The sequence below is a fragment of the Triplophysa rosa genome, linkage group LG1 (genome assembly GCF_024868665.1).
Source record: "Triplophysa rosa linkage group LG1, Trosa_1v2, whole genome shotgun sequence".
Classification (NCBI taxonomy): domain Eukaryota; kingdom Metazoa; phylum Chordata; class Actinopteri; order Cypriniformes; family Nemacheilidae; genus Triplophysa; species Triplophysa rosa.
In genome coordinates, this window is record NC_079890.1 from 3,776,332 (window position 1) to 3,799,073 (window position 22,742).

At 39.5% G+C, this 22,742-nt stretch overlaps 2 protein-coding genes across 27 annotated transcripts in view; one reads left to right on the top strand and one right to left on the bottom strand.

Annotated features, from left to right (window-relative positions):
• Window positions 1–15,785, bottom strand: part of LOC130562440 (multiple PDZ domain protein) — an 83,658-nt gene extending 67,873 nt beyond the window's left edge. Inside the window, exon 1 of the mRNA XM_057347423.1 lies at window positions 15,513–15,785. Within this exon, the coding sequence (XP_057203406.1) occupies window positions 15,513–15,785 (273 nt within the window). The remainder of the gene's footprint in view (window positions 1–15,512) is intronic.
• The window catches only part of LOC130551911 (adhesion G protein-coupled receptor L3-like), a 234,235-nt gene that overhangs the window by 6,797 nt on the left and 204,696 nt on the right, over window positions 1–22,742 (top strand). The window lies entirely within an intron of this gene.

Below are 22,742 nucleotides of genomic sequence, written 5' to 3' on the forward strand. Positions count from 1 at the left end.
AGTTGCTTTAAGAATATACCTTTCATGTTCCCGTTTTACATGTTACACTACATAGTTCGATTAATGGCATACGTCATTACGTCCCTAAGCGATGCCGTTCGACGTTCCCTCCATAATTTCATGTATTAAACAATTAAAAAGAGCCACGTCTCACAGCAAAAGACGCGTTCTGTCTGATCAGACCCTAATTGTGATTTTTACCAGCGATTTAAAAAATATCTGTCTTCCCCCATTCAAGTAGATAGGACTGTGGACTTGCTATGACTTAAATAGCTGCGCAGAGGCATTGCAAATATGGCCGCCGAGTTGGTTGGAGATACGTTTCAGAGGAACTTAACTATAGCTGAGTTCCAGAACCTCTTGAGCTACGGCAAGATTAATGTCCATATCCATAGAGATAAATGCCCAGGAGGGGGCCTAAAAAGAGATGCCAGTTAGAGTGGGGTTGCCAGATCTACATAACAAAATCTATGGCCTAATAAAACTAGCCCAATGTCCTGAGCCCAAAAACCAAAAACTCAAAATATGTTGCTGACATACCTAAAACACATGTTTTACAGTCAGGGTTAAGAACTACGCTTTTTTTTTCTTGAAAATCAGTGTATTGTAGCAATTATAAACATACTCTATTTTCATAAAAAACTTCATCTTACCAAAAATAATGATGATATATCCACAAAATCCTTGTAACTTTAACCTGCAGACCAACAGTTTTGAAGTAGCCCAGTTCCACAGGAAAACTGAGCACATGGCAGCTCTGATGAAAACATGCTTGTCGATTATTTTATTCAGGCAAATCCCATTTTATTTATTTGGGAATTTGCGTCATTTTGTAAAACACTTAACCCATATTTATGAATTGTATTCAGTTTTTTTTTGTGAATGCAAATTTGCTATTTCAATCTGTTCTGTTTGTTAAATCAAAATGAACGCAGCACATAAATTTAGATTTTCATGATGGCTAAATCAGGTTATTTTGGTGATGGAATATGTACGGTGAATTCAAGAAAACTGGGACACTTTTTGAGTCAACTCAATATCAAAACGTGTTCTAATTGACCTGAATTCACCTTCTATAACAGTGAAGTATTAAAGTGGCGGTAATTTTTTCATGCGTGTCAGGACACATCTAACACTATCAGTCACGTCGGGCAGAAGTGCGAAATGGGTGATAGGTACACGTGAATGGGCAATTTGCAGGGAATTGTATCATCGTGCTAAAAAAGAGACGCTGGAGAAAGCAAACGCAAAACTCTGAGTAACAAAAACATAACTCATATAAGGATTAAATGATTATTTTAGTCAATATGTTGCAGAACGGACAATGTATGCATGATTTTAGAGATGTGTTTTGCTGAAGCTTGATCTTACATTAGCTTACTGTAAGATACAGTAGAGTACAGGAACCTTCATTTATATTTACGCATTTGGCAAATGATTTCAGTGCATTCAAGATATAAAAGTGATCAGTATGTGTGTTACCTGGGATTCAATCCCACAACCTTTAAGCTTCCAATACAACTGAGCTACTTGTGTTTATGATTTCTTTTTAATAAGCATCGGCTTATATAAAGTGGCTTCTATCCAGGCCGATATTGATCGAAGCAGCCGTGGCTCGGACTCCCGTGTTAATTAGGCCGAGCTAAGGCTTCACATCGTCATCGAGTCAAGGGTGAGCGTTTCTCGGGCGGCCGTAAGTCAGAGCGCAGCCGGCAATACATTATTCCGCAATCACCCCATCACAGGAGATCAGGGAGGAGATTTCAAAAGCCTTTTATTTGGGCTTAAGTGGAGCACCCGAGACATCAACAATTCCTCCCTGCACGCTACGCTGAACGCTGCAAGAAGCCGGAGACGGAAAGTGTGACAGTTTGAGCCTTTAAGAGCTTCGGAGAAAAAAAACAACAAGAAGGCTTGAAGGAGGAAAACACAAACGATTTAAAACTTGTGGATGAGTCACAATCTTGTCGTTTCATTTCTCTTTTTTGTTTGAATGAGGTTGAGTTATCAGAGTTTGGCCACATTAACCTTTTAATGGCCACCTGGAAAAGTCTCAGCTGTGATTGGCCAGATCCCCGGTCGGAGGCGGGACCTACAGCAAAACCAAGATACAACGTCTTTGGTTTACAGACGTTACGAAGACGCCCTTTTACCCATGAGGTAATTCTTAATTTGTTGTTCTTAACGGCTTGGTGCAGCTTTAACCGTAGCCGTTCTGTGGGCGGAGACTGAACGTGTCACAGCGTGTTGAAGGTTCAGTTTGATTGGTCAGGCAGCAATTTGGGTCAAAGTCTGTAGTTTGTGACTTTAAGGGAGATGCGGTAAGGAACATAATGCAGGAGGCTGGAGGTAAGAAAAGAAAAATGACAGCCGAGACTTCTTTAACATCTATTTCTCATAGACATCAATGAGATTAAAAGGAGAGCAAACGGAAAGTCTCCTGCATCTCAGATGTTTCTCCTAAAGAAAAAAGTCGCCATTAAAGTTTCACAGATTTGGCAATAAAATCAAAAATTGCAATATGAAGTCAAATGTTTCTCATTAAATTGAACCAAATCCAGATCATTAATCGAAACAATCTACATTTCATTTTCACCTCCATATTGTTTCTGTTTCTCCTTTTAGGAGCACTTTTTGGAGATACATCTGCAACTAAGTTGATAGTTAAATGAAACAACTGAGAACTCAAATCTGTTGAATTGTGAAGGAGCAACCTCTGAGCAATAACATTTTCCTCGGGGCTGACACGACACAACGAAAATACAACACTCATGGTATGAGACAAAACATAAACAAAAAACGAAAGAAAAAAACAGCCAAGACACCTGTGTGTAGAAGTTCATAAGATATTTTTTTCAACATACACTAGGGTTATTTGAATTATTGAAAAAAGCAAAATGTTAGAATTTGGTTAATGAATTAAACTATAAAGTGCAGTGTAAATAAAATGCATTCTTATCATTATACACATCTTTTCTTTCTTTAAAACGAAGAAGATTATCAAATCAATTTCACACACACACAACCCTGCTCATGGACGCCACCCTCCAGGAGTATTCAATCGGGTTGCTGTTCGGGGATTTACCCATAATCCGAGGTGTTAAGAGACTTCAGAAAGAGATGAAGATGAATACACGCTTATTGACGGTTTATTCTGATCAGGAGGATTGAACTGGCCGAGCCTGATTTTACAAGATTCCTTTTTCATTTTATTCCCCATTCGGCTTTGGCTTGAGGGTTACAGATCGAAGGTTACAGACAAAATATATAGGCATCATTTTCTTGTAGTCTGAAATGGCTCTGCTCGGCGAGGACCTATGGAAGACATTGTACTGTACAGTGTGCATTGGGAAAAGCCTTATATAAATATAATTGAATTGAGCAGACACAGCTAATGGCTGTTACGACCGAGAGAATGCGAGTGTGTGCGTATGAATCATTTTCTTCACCGCACAATAGGCTGTTGTTATACTGTTAGCGCCCCATGAGATCTCGCCGTGTGGAATTCTGGAAGTCTGAAAGCCAGTGTGTTTGTTCTCTCTCTGTATGAGAGTTTCTGTAAAACGCTGTCACATGAAACGAGATAGAGAAACAGAAGTGATAGCGGACGGTGTCATTCATCGTGAAGTGTCCGCTTAACTCGGTCCAACAAAGTTTAGTTCCTCCCTGAATCATACACACCTGCCTATACCTTTCAGATAGTCCCGCATGCATGTCTCGATGAGCTTGTTCTTGTTGTGCAAACCACCGCTATCGTAATCCGGCTTCCTGAGCAGTTTTTCTGCATTATTTTTCCTGAGTCAGGAGAAGTTGTTGTCCGTGGTAACAAGGCGGCACACGTAGGTTGCAGGCCTCTGAGAACATAATTTATGGTGCATTCGGAATGGCTGTTTGGCCCTGAATACCTAATACAAGAGCACGGCCTCAGTGGAATACTGATGCCGCACACACACACACGCGTGCTCCGGCGCAGACCCGCAGAGTCTTCACGACGCTAATTGGTGGTCAGACCCCTGCGGTAAGAAACGATTTAAAGATGGAAGTTGTGCTTCGTTTTAGAGATGCCAAACACACATCTGTGACTCTTGGAGTTTCATTAACACATGTAAGCTAAATGCCGGGTAGTTTATCATAAGCGCATGTGTCATTAATGTGGCTTGTATTCATTGAGGTGAAGTATAAAAAAGCACAAATTCTTGTATAGCTTATCCTCGATGATTCTTTCTTTGAATACATGAGTAACAGTTTATAATGATGTATTTGTTAACATCAGTTAATGCATTAGCTAACATTAACCAATAATATTTCTATAAGCATTCATATCTTATTACGTTATTTCAGTGCTTACTAATAAAAATCAAGTAAAGTAGCTGTTTACATGTAGTTGTATTTAATAGGCTACAAAGTTAGATGAACACTAAAATGAACAAACCTGCTTTCTTCTATATATATATATAATTTTATTAATACATTCTAATACACAGTGGCGGTCCTTCCTACAGGCGACATAGGCGCTTGCCTAGGGCGTCATCTAGTGAGGGGCGCCAAATATGCGGCGAGAAAAAAAATTATAATTAAAATTAAAAGTCTATTTATTTTTTTCAACAGTTTTTGCCATCCCTCTATCTACAACAATACTTTGACATAAAAAAATAAATTAAACTTAAGTAAAAGAAATGACAATTCTGACATGACCTTTAGCTGTCAATTAGCGGTCACAACATGCTAGCACACCAGTGTTAATTTTGACAGCAAATTTTGATTTAGTTTTAGTCATAGTCTTTTGACGAAAATGCAATTTAGTTTTAGTCACATTTTAGTCAACCCCATCATTTTAGTTTTAGTCTAGTTTTAGTCGACGAAATATGAAAAACATTTTAGTCAAATAAATATACATTATATTTAGTCTACTAAAATCTAAATGGTTTAAATCATTTACAATGGTGTAATTAAATGTTCCATACAAAGATTCAACTGTTTTGACATAATTTACTTCACCTTAGAATGAAATTAAACCAGGTCATTACCTTTATTTTTCAGAAAAGTTCAGTAACTAGATTTGCATTGTTGGAACACAGAATATTAGACCATGAACATCGTTCCAGTTCATTCAATCCCATTTGACTCAATTGACTCGTTAAGTAGGGCGTGTTCATTCAGTTCATTCAACCAATGAAACGCTCTGACAGGGCTCACACTCAAAGGCTATTGGCTCATGGCATATCTCTTTGAAGAAAGAGCTGCACTGTCTTTGCCTGATACAGCAATGAATGAGAAATAGCTTTCATATAAATTGTATTACATTTCTTTAATCATGCAAACATGTTACATATTTGGTTGGAATGTACAGTTTGACTCACTTCATCACTTCTATAATCAGTAGAGGACAGCGCTGGTTTCTTTTGGCTGACTCTTTGTTGCATTTCACGTTATGCAGCAGCTCGTGTTAAGTTAACGTAGGCATATAAAAACATTTGAGCTTCCTTTGTAATGTGTTTCGGGGTGACTCACCTGCAGTCGCGCTTCAAGTTTGCGGCGTTTTACCGGCGATCGTGAAGGAAAATAAGACTCCGTGGAGACACAGAATACATGTGTGTGCTTCCCCTTCTCCCAGAGACTTCTCTCTACCGTTTATATGAGATGAGCACATGCGCGCAAACTGATGTCCGCCAGGTGGGACAAGAATATTTTACTCTCGTTATTATTAGTTGACGAAAATGTCAGTATATTTTTATTACAGTTTTTCGTTATCATGCATTCATTTTTATTTAGTTATCGTCTCGTTTTCGTCAGTGAAAACATGTCGTTAACGAATACTTTTCGTCGTAGTTTTCGTCAACAAAATTAACACTGTAGCGCACACACTGATGCGCAGTCGGTCGGTCAGCTCGGCTGTGTGTCGACGGGTTTTACAGTATCTAATTTTGCACACAATGTTTTATTGTTAGTTTAATTTTTTGTTTTGATTCTTTAGTGTGCACTTTTTGTTCTCAGATGTTGCACTACTGTTAAAGTTAAAAGTTAAGTTTATTTTGTATATTTATTATTGAACAGGTTTATTCTTTTGCACATATTGTTATATTGTTTGTATTATCATTGTTTAAATAAATGTGCAATTCTTTGGACATGAGTTCTTTTCTCGTGGGGAAGGGGCGCCATAGTCAAGCTCGCCTAGGGCACCAAATGGTCTAGGACCGCCCCTGCTAATACATTTATTTATTAGTTAATTCATGTTAGCTAATGCATTTTACTAATGTTAACATATGTAATTTATTTGAATGTGTTACAAATTAATACATTTTATTTTATGAAAATTTGATTGGATGTTATTGAAGGTTGAAACATTTGCCTCTCTGTCGCCATCTCTGTTTGAAACACAAAATTGCAGGTTACTTTACATATCTTACGTATCTAAATGACGACATTTCCTGCTAGATCGAAATTGACAACTCAAATTATAATCATCAATATAAGCTTACTGTTGCAAATCATTTTTACCATTGTTATGAGCTTGTTGCGAAGGTTGCGAACGTTAGATAACCGCTCAGAAAATGTGTAAAGCATTCAATAATTACCCTCCTGAATGTATTCAGAGGCTGTCTGAAAAGTCTTTTTGATATCTGGAATAAATATAGAAAATAGATGTATACTTGTCAAGGGGGTACATTTGTGGAACAGATGGAATACAGAATACAAAATTTGTAGCTGAAGTTGTAAAAGTTTAGAAATAAGACTGTAAATCGCTATATGAATAAAAATGATTTTGTGGATGTAATACTGAGATAGTTTTAATGTATGAAATGCTTATGTTGTTACAAATTAATTGAGTAATGTGTTTATTACCGTTTTTATACTGTATAGGTTCAGTTAAGTAATGGTTGGAATCGATGATTACTAGCTTTGTGAATAGAAACGGTTAGTAAATTAAGACATAGCTTGAGTCCTTTTTCTGTTCTGGCAGTAAATGGGGGATGAGATCTGTTTGCTTACTGACATTCTTCCAAATATTTTCCTTTGTGTTCAGCAGAACAAAGAAATTTATACAGGTTTAGAACAACCTGAGGGTGAGTAAATGATGACAGAATTTTCATTTCGTCAACTATTACGAACTTTAAGTACAATAGTTTTGTACTTAAATTCTGCTTGATTTGTGCCTCACTTTACTTTCACTTTATTATATGGCATTGCACGTTTGTTAATTTTTACATGAAGTTGTATTATAAATTTAAATTGTAGTAATCAAAATAGCTGGCTGAAAATGTGCCTGGTATAATTGGACATTCACAAAACAGTTCATTTGCCACCCCATTTACAATAGCCGTGTACTTAATGATGGGATAATAATGTATGTGTTAGTCTGAGTCTTTAAGCGGCACACACACAGTAGAAGTTCTCTCAGCTTCCGCGTGGATGTAAAGTCAGCGATGCACCATGGCGTGTCGGGTCGGTTAGAGTCTCCTCTGGAGAAGAGCAGAGAAACAGCATCATTTCTTTTTATCATTCATAGCCATTCAGTCATTTTAAGATCTTGTTAACATTTACTTACTTTAACAACATGCAGTTTCATAAAGCGTCACCTTGCTCTCTTGTCTTCCGGGCGGCTCTTTTCCAGACTGATCTCTTAATGAAGACGAGTTTGGATTTATCCTTCACCCTTCTCTGTTTTTAATTGGGAGAACGTTCTCTCCTCATGCAGTAAAGAGTTTTATCGCTCTCCAGCTCTTTTGTCAGGGGATTTATTTTGAGCCGTTCGCATCACTTCCCCGGCCGCATTTTCCCCCGCTTTTGTCCCCCTACGGGTTTGTGGCTTTGGGCTCAATTGATTTCCATCCAATCGATAGCGCCAAGCCAGAATTAAGGCAGGAAGTGTCTTTCCCGATCCTGCCGCTGTCTCCGAGGGGGCCGAGGTATCAGAATAAAAATCCTCCAGCCGAGACGGAGGTGCATCTCAATACAATCCATCACCGCGTCAATATGGCCAATGATCTCTGGGACGGTGGCCCTGCAGCCAATAATCCCCCTCACAACATCCCTCCTGTCACACTCCAGCCAATAACGTTCTTACCTTGATCCCTCAGCCGTCAGCCAGCCAATGAGGCGGAGATGGATGCGCGGCCCAGCGCTTTAAACGATGACACATGTCTCTCTCACCTTGAACCTAATTGACTGTCTCAAAGCCGGAGTTTGGAATCGCTGACGGGGTGGATTGCGGCTGTCGGAGAGCAAAGGGTTGGACGTTGTTAGCGATGCGGAGCTTCCTGGAACGCTCGGCGGATGAACTTCGCTGTCGTTTCTCTAGCAGAGGTCATTGACGTGAAAGACAAGGATAGTTGAGCCGGTTCGGGTGTTTGTGGTTAAAACACAAGAGCTCTCGAACTCCTAGAACAAGTACCCGGCATCCAAAGATTCATCTGTCTTCAGGAGTTTAGTTGTCAGAACCGTAATGGTCATAAATTCCCAGTGAGCTGAATGTGTTTGATGAGAGAGGGAAATAAACCCATCACTCACTGCGGCCGAGAGAGGCCGAGCGGCAGAGAAGCTGTCATAGCTCGCCCGAGCGCTCTGTCGCCCCAAACATCACCTCAGCTGTCAGGTTACCGGACGATATTGGCTGTGAATGTGTTGGGGTACTGCGGTGATGAGGTCAGAGCCTGGCAGTCTCCTCGTTCCCGGGCGAGCCGCTGACCTCGCGGGGTTTATGCGGTAACAGAAAGTAATCAGTCAGCATGTCAGAGCCGCGCCCCCTGAGCCCATGACTCCGCCTTAGTCAAGCTAGTAACCGGCCGGTGGATTTGTGAACAACTCGGCTGAATAAAGGAAAACTGAGCTGCTCTGTCGGGCATGACGGTCGGTTTACTGACAGGTCGTTTAAAACCGACACAATCCAGCCCTGCAACCAAACAGGTACACATGCGGAAAACACGTGTGCAATTTTTTTCCAAGATTTGAGGATGAAATGAGATTGCATTTTTTACGATTAATTTATATGATTTCTGTTTTCATTTCTTGGCTACTATATTTGGGTAGTTGAAAGACTAATATGCAAATTTGTCCTTTGGTGTGACGGTAAATGTTTAGAAAAAAGATTAACAATGAAGCTACTGTAAGTCTCTCTTATGCTTTTTATATGATAAATATATATACTGTATTAGGGCTGGGCTGATACCACTTTTTCACATCCGATACTGATACCGATACCATAACTTTGAGTATCTGTCGATACCGATACCGATCCAATACCATCTCCATCGACCTTTTTATCAATTAAGCTGTTTATAACACATTTGTCAGCCATACAAAAAGCATCATGCTTAAACTGTGCAACAAATGTTCTACTGTGCAAAAAACTGAAATATGTAACCCACAACATGACTTAAGACTTAAGTTTAGATTTTTATTGAAAATGAGCTTAAACATACAAAATGAAATTTAAAGTGCAACTGTGTGCAAATTCCAATAAAGTACTGGATGTAACGCAACACTCAAAGTAAACCATAAATTAAGTATAATAAATTAACATAAAACATATAAATTACCTCCATCACAAAATGTACAGTAGAACACAGTACAATAAGCACTCACAAAATTTTTCAAATGTAACCTCTTTGGTTGAACTATAAGAGACATAAACACATAAAAATAACCATTTAAAATGGATTTAGTTCCAGAACAAAAAGATACTTGCAATGTAAACTAAAATATTTGGTTAAACTTCAAGTTTCCCATAAGACGTTAAGAGATAGCAGTAGGTTCCCTACCTTTAAAACTGCCACAAAAACCACTGACTCACGTTTTAAGAGTCCTTCCGTCACTTTCTTCGTTATCAGCTTTGCTTTGTTGCTTTCGGGGGGAAGTTTCTCACGCTTCTGAATGACTTCCTGTAGTGTTTGTTGTTGCGGAACACTTTTCTTCTTGGCACTGGTTGTCTGCATAAATTCCTCATACTGCTTTAGATTATGTTTATGCAAGTGTTTTTATCAAATTTGTCGTATTATAGTTTCCCGCTTTGCCACCTCTCAGAACGCTTACGTTGCACACATTGCATTCGGCTTGGCTTTTTTTCTCCTTTAACTGTAATGTATTTCCAAACAGCTGACATTTTAACGATGGACTATCACCCACGTTTTCTAATCGCCGCGCTTTACGGCATGTCGCTCAGAGCATGTCGCGCTTTACGGCATGTCACTCAGAGCATGTCGCGCTGATGGTATTGGATCGGATTGTGCCCCCCGACTTCTACAATATCCGATCCACTAATTTTGCCAGTTCGCTTACACGAGATTATCGGCCTATACGTATATATATTAATAATATGGAACAATGTAGTATTAACGAAATTTTGCTATGTCACACCATAAGACACGTGTTCGTCAACTACCCATTTACAGGAGCTGTTACACTATTGTTAAAAAATGAAGAGTCAAGGTTACTCATGTTTTATTTCTTTTTCCACTTTTTATAATAATAGTAAACTCATCAAAACTGGGAAATAATAACACAAATGTGTTTACGAGAATTGTTTAGTAAAAAATAAATAAATAGCATCAAAGTTAGATACCTTATACACTCACCTAAAGGATTATTAGGAACACCATACTAATACGGTGTTTGACCCCCTTTCGCCTTCAGAACTGCCTTAATTCTACGTGGCATTGATTCAACAAGGTGCTGAAAGCATTCTTTAGAAATGTTGGCCCATATTGATAGGATAGCATCTTGCAGTTGATGGAGATTTGTGGGATGNATACACTCACCTAAAGGATTATTAGGAACACCATACTAATACGGTGTTTGACCCCCTTTCGCCTTCAGAACTGCCTTAATTCTACGTGGCATTGATTCAACAAGGTGCTGAAAGCATTCTTTAGAAATGTTGGCCCATATTGATAGGATAGCATCTTGCAGTTGATGGAGATTTGTGGGATGCACATCCAGGGCACGAAGCTCCCGTTCCACCACATCCCAAAGATGTTCTATCGGGTTGAGATCTGGTGACTGTGGGGGCCATTCTAGTACAGTGAACTCATTGTCATGTTCAAGAAACCAATTTGAAATGATTCGAGCTTTGTGACATGGTGCATTATCCTGCTGGAAGTAGCCATTAGAGGATGGGTACATGGTGGTCATAAAGGGATGGACATGGTCAGAAACAATGCTCAGGTAGGCCGTGGCATTTAAACGATGCCCAATTGGCACTAAGGGGCCTAAAGTGTGCCAAGAAAACATCCCCCACACCATTACACCACCACCACCAGCCTGCACAGTGGTAACAAGGCATGATGGATCCATGTTCTCATTCTGTTTACGCCAAATTCTGACTCTACCATTTGAATGTCTCAACAGAAATCGAGACTCATCAGACCAGGCAACATTTTTCCAGTCTTCAACTGTCCAATTTTGGTGAGCTCGTGCAAATTGTAGCCTCTTTTTCCTATTTGTAGTGGAGATGAGTGGTACCCGGTGGGGTCTTCTGCTGTTGTAGCCCATCTGCCTCAAGGTTGTGCGTGTTGTGGCTTCACAAATGCTTTGCTGCATACCTCGGTTGTAACGAGTGGTTATTTCAGTCAAAGTTGCTCTTCTATCAGCTTGAATCAGTCGGCCCATTCTCCTCTGACCTCTAGCATCAACAAGGCATTTTCGCCCACAGGACTGCCGCATACTGGATGTTTTTCCCTTTTCACACCATTCTTTGTAAACCCTAGAAATGGTTGTGCGTGAAAATCCCAGTAACTGAGCAGATTGTGAAATACTCAGACCGGCCCGTCTGGCACCAACAACCATGCCACGCTCAAAATTGCTTAAATCACCTTTCTTTCCCATTCTGACATTCAGTTTGGAGTTCAGGAGATTGTCTTGACCAGGACCACACCCCTAAATGCATTGAAGCAACTGCCATGTGATTGGTTGATTAGATAATTGCATTAATGAGAAATTGAACAGGTGTTCCTAATAATCCTTTAGGTGAGTGTATATAAACAGTCTACATAATATATAAACGTGTTTAATTATAATTATAAAATATTACGTTGTATTTACATTAATGATTAAATAATTGATCAAATAAAAATGTGTTTTTTCCATTTCCTGAAAAGATATGTGCTACTTTGCACATATAAGGTTTCTGCACGACTGCAACGATATTACATTGTTACATGGACAGAACTTGTGATACTTGCAAAACCAACCTCGCAGACAGATTCAGGCGTTAGTCGTCTTGCGTTGTCTCTTTAAGGTCTGAGCTTGTGTAAGACAGTCGGTCGTGTGTTCGCAGTCTGAATGGAGAGTGTAAATGGTGTGCATGTGTGACATGTAATGAGCAGCATGTGTAAATGAAAGTGAAAAGTATAAGAGCAGTCAAGAGACTGATGAGGAATGTCACAGGTTGATCTGTGTTAGCGTCTCTCTCTCTGTGGCACCAGACAGATGCATCGCAGTTGGAGACGCAGTCACATCGTCACCTCCTCTCCACTAAATGTCACACACTCCTCCACCAGTTTCAAAACCGTTCTCACCTTTCCATCGTGCACTCTGCCGTCTCTTCGGGAACATATTTTATTTGTAGACAGAATGAAGTGTACAAATAGCCCACTGTAGTAGGCTTTGTGAGACATGTTTTATTGCACTTATGCTTTTTGTTGTCCTAATGTTGTCCCAATTGCTTCCATTGTTTACCCAACTTGTAAGTTGCTTTGGATAAAAGCGTCTGCTAAATGACTACATGTAAGTGATCAGAAAGTCTACTAATGGCATTCAGAATCCTGATACAAATACAAGGTTTCCTTCAGCAGTTATGAAATTTCCTTTTGTATTCCCTGTAACAATAAATGTTGATGAGTGATTTGTGTGCGACATGTTGTCTCATCTGAGCTTAGTAGGGCGGAACTAAAGCATGTGCGCACCCATTGCCAACAAAACGCATACCTATGACTCAGTTTGACTTACCGCGTGCGGTTCATGTCCGGCATCTTTTAGTGCTGGGACGGCTCCATCTATCAGTTTCAAACGATCTCCAAATCTAGCATTATATACACTGTTTATATAACATTCATCACCCAAATGCAGTGAACAAACAAACACAGCTGAACTTCGCGAACGTAGTGCTCTCTTTCTCTCCTGCACACAAGGGAAAGTGACATGTGCGCATGCTCCTTCTCCCGCTCTCCTTGGTTGATGCGTGGGCGCGCTCTTTCATCTCGCTCTGGCTGGTTGACGCGTGCGTGCTTTCCCGGGAGAATTTTCAAGTAAGTGACTAAGAAAAGTTATGAAACGAATTTTCATGTTCGAAAAAAACTTTACGAAACCTATACGAACGCTGGGGGAGTGTATCGAGCACCGAAATACTACATCATAAGTCCAACTCATTTTTTGACAAGTTGACCATGTCAAGCATGAAAAAATGGCACTTTTAACATTGTTAAGAAGTCAGAATGCATGAAACACCGTTGCACATCCCCTTTAAAGCTCTAATTGCTTTTGAGAACCATTAATACGTCTGTGTATGAAAAAATTAAAAATAAAAGTTAAAAAAATTGTTCTAAGTCTTTTAAAAAACGGCACAAACCAATGCAAGACCCAATGAAATGATGTTGTCGACCTGCTGCCATATTTGATTTCTTGAGTAAATACGTTATTTGATTTAAGGGTCATGAGATTAAGAGTTGACCTTTGACCTCTTCGACTACTCCCTTTTAAATACAATTCAAAACAAAAGAGAGAATCCTTCGAACATGCTGCGCTTAGCATCAGTGTCATGTTTACAGGTCGATTTGTCCAATATGAAATCTCGGTAAGTGCTCCTCTGCTTACAGACCCACCCACCACGTAGCATTGTAACAGACCTGCGATGGACACACACCGTGATGCACGATCTTCATAGCCTCCACGGGCGGTGGTGGTCAATAACTCATCCATCCAAATAATCAGAGAGAGAGAGACCGGGGAGGGGCCGATCAGCAGATTCAAGCCTCCTGTCACAGTGACTGAAGCTTGGATTAGAAAAGCCGCTTGCTGGGACTTTTAATTGCGGCTTCACTAATAGGAGAAATTGAGCAGGAATGGAAAGCTTTCAAAACATCGATCCCTGGTCCTGCGTGTGTGGCATCTCTCCGTGAAGCATCACGCTAAAAAAATCTTTTCCTCTGAAAACCCAAATGGAATCGGAATGGAAGCGAGCGGCCACTTCTGTAACCCTATTACGGAGCTGTAATGACAGTATATGCTTTTAGCGCGGCGTGCTTATACAAAAAGAAACAAAACGTCCAGAACAGAAATGGTGGAAATCTGTATTCCTTTATTAGACAAGTAGCCTGTCTTGACAGGAAGAAGCGCTGCTTTTAAAAGACTTATGTAAGGAAGGAAGGCTGTAATAATTAATAAATGTCCAGTTCATTTTGTGTGATCTCTGTTTATTAGCGCTGTTGGCAAGGGAAAGCATCACTTTAACTTTAGGAACAAACTCTTCACCCTCAATATACTGTTTTTGTGGAACTTTTTCTGCAGCGTTTGGGCTGTATATGGTACTTCAGATTTTGCCGTTTGAGAAGATGTGCTGCTACAGTTTTTACATTTTTAGGCAAACTGTTGTTGCCTTTATATGCATCTGAAAACTCGTACCTCCGAGTTGAACATTCGTTATTAGGACATGTAATGTTTTCAAGTCGAAAAGTCATACAGAAGGACTGTAAACAAAACAAAAGAAAGAAAGAAAAGAAAAATGTAGAATATAACAGCAAAAGTTGTGTATAATAGAATTATTTATTGATTCACAACTTTGACGATTATAATACAACTATGAAGTGCCTAGACAGGTATAAAGTGCGTTTTATTTTTTTTTAATTCAACTCGTGATTATGATATTTCCGACCCCACCTCAAGGCAGAAGGTGTAGTGTTTACTAACTTTCTATCGCCATCTCTGTTCAAAACGTAAAATTGCAGGCTACCTGCAATCAGGGTTGCCAAGTCTGCTGGGGCCCTGCGAAATTTGGCTACTTTTATACTGTTGCCATGGGTTGTTTTTTATTCCGCGGGTTAAAGGTGCAAAGTTTTTGTTCACCATTAGTTATTTTTAAGGTAAAATGAAGTTATTTACGAAATAGACTTTCATTATGATTTTTACTGTACAGTAATTGTTCAAGAAGAAAATGTGCAAAGTACATAAAAGTGACTGTAAAACATAGGTATAGGAAAGCATATTTTGAGTTTTGGAATGTGGTCTGGGGTAGTTTGGCTAGTTTTGGGCTTGTTTTGATTGTCCTTTTGGGGATGTTTTATTTTTACGAAAATCTGGCAACCCTAGTACTTATCTTTGTGTGCTTAAAAATCGGGGTGTGAATCAGGTTTAGGTAAGAAGACCTCCCAACACAAGATTTTTGTTTAATTTTAACCAGAGAAGTTACGGATTGAAGATTTGATAAAAAAAGATCAACAGGGGGCCTGTAAATGCTTTTGGAGGCCATATTGTGCTGCAGATGTCTGAACATTCTCTGTTCTGAATATCTGTGACTTTCAGACCACATCCTCCAGGTGATCCGTCTGTGCACCTGGGTGTTCTGTGGTTACAGCTTTGTGATTGACGGATGTTGCCAAGCCCTGAGGCAGACAAGTAGCTGTTTCCATAGCGATGAGGGATGTCAGGAAAACATGTCCGCCCTCGCGCTGTCCCCCACGACGGCGATGAGGAGGGGGATGAAGACCACCCGTCGGTTCGTCGAGGAGCGTCCTGCCTGGGCCCATCGCTCCTTCTGGCACAAGTGTCAGTTCCTGGTGCAGTTTCCTGACAACCATCTGTCTCCATCATAAACACACTCACGGCCAATATTCATATGAATCAGAGTCTTTGAAAGCAGAATGTCCCACAGAATGTCTGCTTGTACTCATCTATAAGAGGGTCTGGTATGAGTAACCTATCATTTGCTCACTATTTCTCTTTTTGTCCAGTGCACCAGCGCAGCGGAAAACATTCTGCGGCATCCTTCGCTCTTTCGTTTAGATGTGACGGCTAAAGTGCTCTTAGCCTTTTTTTGCAAAAGTGAGAGTGGGTTAGAGTGATGGGCGGATGAAGAATCAGGGCCGTGTCTGTGTTTAGTCTTAATTTCACAGCCTGGATGCTGCAGACGGATTCAGCCTCAGAAAGCAGCAGGCGATTGTTATTCAGAGCACAAACAGAGAAACACACAGCACTCGGAGCAAAAAGAGAGCCATTCTTATTCAAGAAAATGTTGTTTGGTAGTTAGTAAATCAAGTTTAATTTATCCTTCATTGCTTTCAGGTCACTTTGAATTTTGGATATTCTTTCTCTTTTTATTATTATTTTGTTGAATATGAGTTTCCAATGACATTGATCAGCAGTTTTACTTAACAGAGAGGCTCAGAGATTTTGTAGGCTAACCCGGAAGTAAGTGCTGCGTTGGTTCCCTCGACCGAAAGCCTATGCATTTTTCCCATGGACTTTTGGAAGATCGCAAAAAATAAGCTCTGTGATTAACAAAGGTTTATGATGTTTACACGTTTTGTCTATCAAGATAACCTTTACAAATGAACACCTCGATATTAACGTCACTTCCACCAAGCCTCAGACAACTCTTTCAAACTTTATTAAAAATGTGTTCCCTGGTAAGTAATTACTCCGTGAATGAATCCGCATCTACGTTTTAAGAGATTTGTGCCCATGTTGTATTATTTGTGAGCTTTATATACGCGATGACGTCTAACGTCCCCGCCAAAGCAAGTAGTTGCTTTTAGCAACTTGTTAGCAACCGCCATTTTTAAGACACAATAAGACTTTAAAAAAATCACAGGCGGGTTATAATTGGTGTGTTTTATGTCTTAGATGAAAAATATGAAAATATTTAGAGGTATTGTTTATCACAGACCTTAGTTCGGGCGATTTACCAAAAACCCACGAAAAAACCCATTGGGCCGTATCATACACCTGGCGCAATACGGCTCAAGGCGCAGCGCAAGTGTTTTTGCTAGTTTCAACCCGACGCAGTTCTCATTTTCCCGTCCTGCGCCGCGTTGTTTAAATAGCAAATGCATTTGCGCTCATTTGTGTGCCCATGGGCGTGCTGGTCTAAAAAAGAGGTGTGCTCAGGCACATTGTTGGCACGTTGGTATTTTGAGTTTCCATCCTGGAGAAGTGTCTGCTCTTTCGAATTCCGCCATGTAAATAACGAATCCTGTGCACATGCGCCGTGCGCTTTAGACCATGCGCTTAGATCGTTGAAATAGGGCCCATAGACTTTGGAGCGATGGAACCGGAAGTCCTAAAATGCTAACTCGCTTCCGTGTTTTGCATACAAAAATCTCTGCGGAAATATCCACTTAACGAATTTGCAATTAAATTTATATGGAATATGTTAAGAAACATCACCAGTTTGATGTTAAATATTAACAGTCATTATATGAATTAACAACATTCAAAAAGTTAAGAAATATTAATTTACTCTTAAAGTCGGCTATCAGTTTCGGTGGAGACATTTATCGGTGCATCGCTAATATATACTACCAAAACAAAAAGTTCACAGTTATTGGACTAAAATAACAAAAGCATAATGCTGCCAAAAATGTATTTCTTTAATTAGGAAAGTAAAATAATAAATAAATAAATAATACATAAATAAAGGATGACCTGGACTGAAAAAAAAAACAGCCAATCAAAGCCCAGAATAAATGGTAACTTCTTCAATACTGTTGGCGAGACATCAAGAAGCTGCTTGATAGAATGATTTGTTTTGGATTTTTTTAGTTAAATGGGTTTTTTAGTTTCGGGTAACATGAACCCCGAATGATTTTTTTACGTTTGTGTTATTCTGTAGTTTTTATCATTATCGTTTTTTTTAGCTTATTCATTTATTCGATTATTCACAATTATTATTCATTGTGAAAAAATACTGTAATAAATAAGTGATCCTAAACATTTTAAACGGTAGTAAATAAATAAATATTGCACATTGCATTTCTGAATTGATTTTTTTAGTTAAATTCCAGTAAATGTTCTCGCTAAAGAGGAGCTTTACATTCTTAATCTTACGTATGAAAAGGTCCATTATATTAAGATACATACAGTAAGCTGTGTTGCAAAACCTAGTGAGCTGTCTACCAGTGAAGGCATTATGGGCTTGCTACTGACACAAATCTGCTTCTGAAAGATAAGCCACTTCATTATACTGACGTTCAGGATATTTCACTTCAAACGATTGGAAGTGAGATTCTGTGGTGTATGCAAAATGGAGAAGGCAATCTCAGAATGCAATCGCAGAATGCACTGAAAAAAGAGATGCTGTACAAAGAAATGTATTATTTTTGAATAAATGTATTTTATTCAATAGTAAACAATGTATGAACATCTGTGCTGGAAAAACAATCTGTTTCACCCGCGTATACATGTTTGTGTATTTTAGGCTATTGTGGTAGCTGTTAACATCAGTCTCTATTAGAATCAATGATGAGTCAAATGCTTTTCACAGAAATTTGGCAGGTTTTAAAACAAATCAGTCATCTACGGGTTCAGTTTGGATGAAGACGGTGCAAGAGTGCAAGGCCGCTCTCTAGGTTTTGGAACAGAAATATGTGGTGTTGTGGGTTTGTTGATTCCTGTCTCTCGCAATGTACCAATACAGAGGAGATCCATTAATCTCATAGCTGCCCTGTCGTCAGCACCTCGATCAGACCCCCGTGGGGAGAGAAGCAGTTTTACCCGACGGCCCACCGCTGTCATTCCTACGCTTCATCCATCCAGAATTCCTCAGCACGACTCTCGAAAAACCACATCCAGATCTCATTTCCTGATACTCCGTGTGCTGTCTCTGACCGGAGATGATGTGTTGATAAAACACAGTTTGACCCAAATCTCAGTTGAAAGGGCCCGTCAGGTCCACTCAGAGGTGCCTTCCATTAAAGCCAAAGCGTAAGGAGAAGTTCAGCCAGAAATCAATGACACTATTGCTTTTCTCAATCTTTTCTCTGTTTGTGGAGATCAGAGTTCTCAGATCTCGTAGAGCGAGTTGCAGTCACAAATGATTGACGCCATATTTTTCCCAAAGCTCTTTTCCCAGTTCTTCAGAAAGTATTTTTTTGTGTGTAGTACAGTTGAGCGTTGTTGGTTTTATTTGAACTGCTCATTTTTTTAGGCTGATAATTGAATGATTTTGTCTCTGGCTGATGGATTCCAGCAGAACGTTTGCTGGCAGCTTCGCCGTCTGTTAGATCGGCGGCGTGTCTCATCTGCATCTTCTTCATACTCTCAGGTTGTTCTGTTCACGTTTTCTTCTCTTCATCGTTTTGATCCTCTCGCTTGGATGGAGGGATGGCTGTCCAATTTTACGGCTGGCTACTCTTTTCTCATTTGCGCGGTGCGTCCATTGCTTTCTAAACGCTCCTTCAGATGGGCTTTTGGCGCCTGAGTGAAAATGAGAGATGAGAATGCAAGATGTTTTCTGCCGTCTTTGTTTTAACGCTTGTTTCTCTAAATTGCACAGTTCTTGATAAGACTCATTTGCATGTTTGAATTTAGAGCTGACTGATATAATAAATATAAAGGCATGTTGGATGTATAATAAACGATGTTGTGGGTGATTTTAATACCCTGTTATTGTCATTAGTTATGCCGTTTTTATTCGTGAGTGCGAATACATTAGGTTTGCTTCGCTAATCTTTTTTGTTGTTTAAAGGTATTACGAGAACAAATGAAATGTACATTCAAATGGAATTAATACTCCAGACATATATAGATATGCTATATGAAAGAATATTATGAAATGTATATATTGTACACATAACAGATACATTTTTACACATTATAAAACATTGACATTTGTCAAGCACAAGTTGTTTGTGTCCTAACGATGTTTTCTGAGTATTTTTTATGTTTTAGCAAAAATGTCTTGCAGTAGGGCTGTCACGATAAACCGACGATAAATATCACGTGATTTATGCACAGCTTTTGAGTGAAGTACGGGAAAATGCTGCTGCATCCGAAAGCCAGAGGGCGCTCTCGTGCGGAAACTCCAAATACGTACTGCAGAAGAAGATCATAACACGTTCTAGAATCTAGGAAATGCCTATGGACATCTTTTTATCACTGTTACTCAAGCCTCATAAGGTATTTTTATGATAATAAAGTATATTTATAATGATCATGTTTGACGGGTGTTGCTTTGTCAAATGCACATTATAAGCGACTCAAACTCGCACTGCTTTTAGATCGAGCAGCATTTCCTACCGTTCCCAGAGACGTGCTTCATGGACAAGCTACGCATTAAAAAATATCGACACATTGCATATCGCAGCCAGCTCGATTACAATAGGATTTAGTCGTATAAATTATCGTGCAGCCCTATCTTGCAGCATATACAGGAAAACCAAAATATTTAAATATATTTTTTGGGGGGTTATTCTCACAAAATCTTGGTTTCTAAAATGTCAAACGTGATTTTTTCATTCTTGCATTGACAAATTTCCTTTTCCTGCATTAAAAACATGACATTCATTTGAAAACTATCACGTTTTTAAGCTTTTTTTAAAAACAAGACCTTAAATATGTCATTACCGTAACAGTCTAAAAATGTCAATACCATATCATGTTAGTCATGATGTCTAAGCAAATTTTCATTCATCATACCTACACATTAATTAAGTATATTTTTATAGTCAATTATAGATGTAAAATGTTTTTAAATGTGGAAAACTATGTATCGGTAAGGACAATCAATACTATTGTGTACTCGAGAAATATAAAGAAATCTGTTAAACTGGTAGTCATGTGTTACTAGAATTACAAAGTTACAAAATCATAATGTAAAGATCTGTGTGTGTGTGCGAACGGTGCTTTAAAAATGACTCGATACATACATTTAATTACAAAACAAAAACAAAATTTGTAAAAAATGACTTGCGGCCAATAATAGCCCTGAAGAGATGAACAGAAATGAATGTAAACATTAGGAACAAGCATAAACTTCAGATTCTACACACAGATATCAAACTCTTAATTCGTTTCGTGTTCTGGAGCTTGGTAACTATGAGGTAGTCTTTTTGCCCTGCAGCGCTGAATACGGTCTTTGTTACATTCCCCACCACACCTTTGACCCCTTCAACTGTTCGGAGACGTCCACGCAACTCTTCCTGCCCGTCAGCTCATACATACAGCAGAAGCCCTTTGGAGTTTATTGAAAACACACCCCGCTCCACCGGAGGTCAACTTTCACATCAGGAGGAGATTGTGAAGGAAGCCGAGGTCACTAGAAACAGCATCAGTTCACTTCTTAAATGTACTGATTCTTCTCTCCACGTTTGTATTATCCCACCTCTCCTGACCATCAAAGGTTTTTATGAAGATGGTTTTGAAGCGTTGTTTCATCAGAGCGAGAGGTTAAGAGCTAGAGAACAGGAAAAAATGACTGCAGATACTCTGTTTGGGTTCAAGGATTTCATAGAGTCCGAGTCCTTCATCACAACACTCAACAAGGAGGTGAAAAGCTCTTGTTTTGATTCCGGTCTGGTCGCGGTCGAAAACGCACCGTCCTTGACTTCAGATGCGTGCGTCTTTGTGGATCCGTCTGCCGTTCGGAGCATGTCGGGTACAGATGTAACTTGAGAGAAGAGGAATCTGATTGTGAATGCTGATGGTGTTTTATCCTCAATGGAGCCATGGTGTTACGTCTGTCGACATCGCCCATACAATTTTCCCCTCTGCTGGATTTTATATGGAGCGGCAGTGTGTGTGTGTGATCACTAAATGCTGAACAGGGTAGAGTGTCATTACCATAATCATATTTCAACAACACACACACACTTCATTCTGTGGCTCTCTGCTGAGGGAATGATTGGCGCGTTACGAGGCCGTTTTGACACACTGAAGGATCTGGTCATTTTCTAGAAAAATAGCTTTACCTAATAGGATGTGCTTTGTTTGCACGCACACGCGCGCGCGCACAGAGATGATGCAGCATTTGCACCCTGGAGTACCGAATGGTCCAGTGAATCGATTTAGCAGCCGAGCAAAGGGAACGTCACAGCTCACTGGTGTGTGTGTGTGTGCGTGTGTGCATTTGTGCGTGTGTGTACGTTTGCTTTTATCCCTACAGATTCTACATTGTGGCTTGTTATCTAAATTAGCGTATTCATGCATGAATTAATGTCTCTATCCTCCTCTTTCTTCTCCCACAGACTCCCACCGACTTTATAAGCAATAATGAATGAGATACTTTACTACAGTGTGTTGTGAATATAGTGTTGTTAAAGGGATACTTCACCCAAAAGTGAAAATTCTGTCATTATTTACTCGCCTTCGAGTTGTTCCAAATCTGTATACATTTCTTTGTTCTGATGAACACAGAGAAAGATATTTGGAATAATGCTTATAACCAGACATATTTTGCCCCCCATTGACTCCCATAGTAGGAAAAAATACAATGGTAGTCAAAAGTGCCCCAGAACGGTTTGCTGTCCTACATTCTTCAAAATGTCTTCTTTTGTGTTCAACAGAACAAACTAAATGAAAAATAAATTTGTCCTACTATGGGAGTCAATGGGGGCAAAATCTGTCTGGTTATAAGCATTCTTCCAAATATCTTTCTCCATGTTCATGACTTTCTTATGCAGAACACAAAAGAAGATATTTCGAAGAACGTTGGTAACCAAACAACATTGGACCCCATTGACTTCCATTGTATGGATACGAAATCACTGAGACATCTCAAAACGTCTTCTTTTGTGTTCCACACGAGAATCAGTCATATA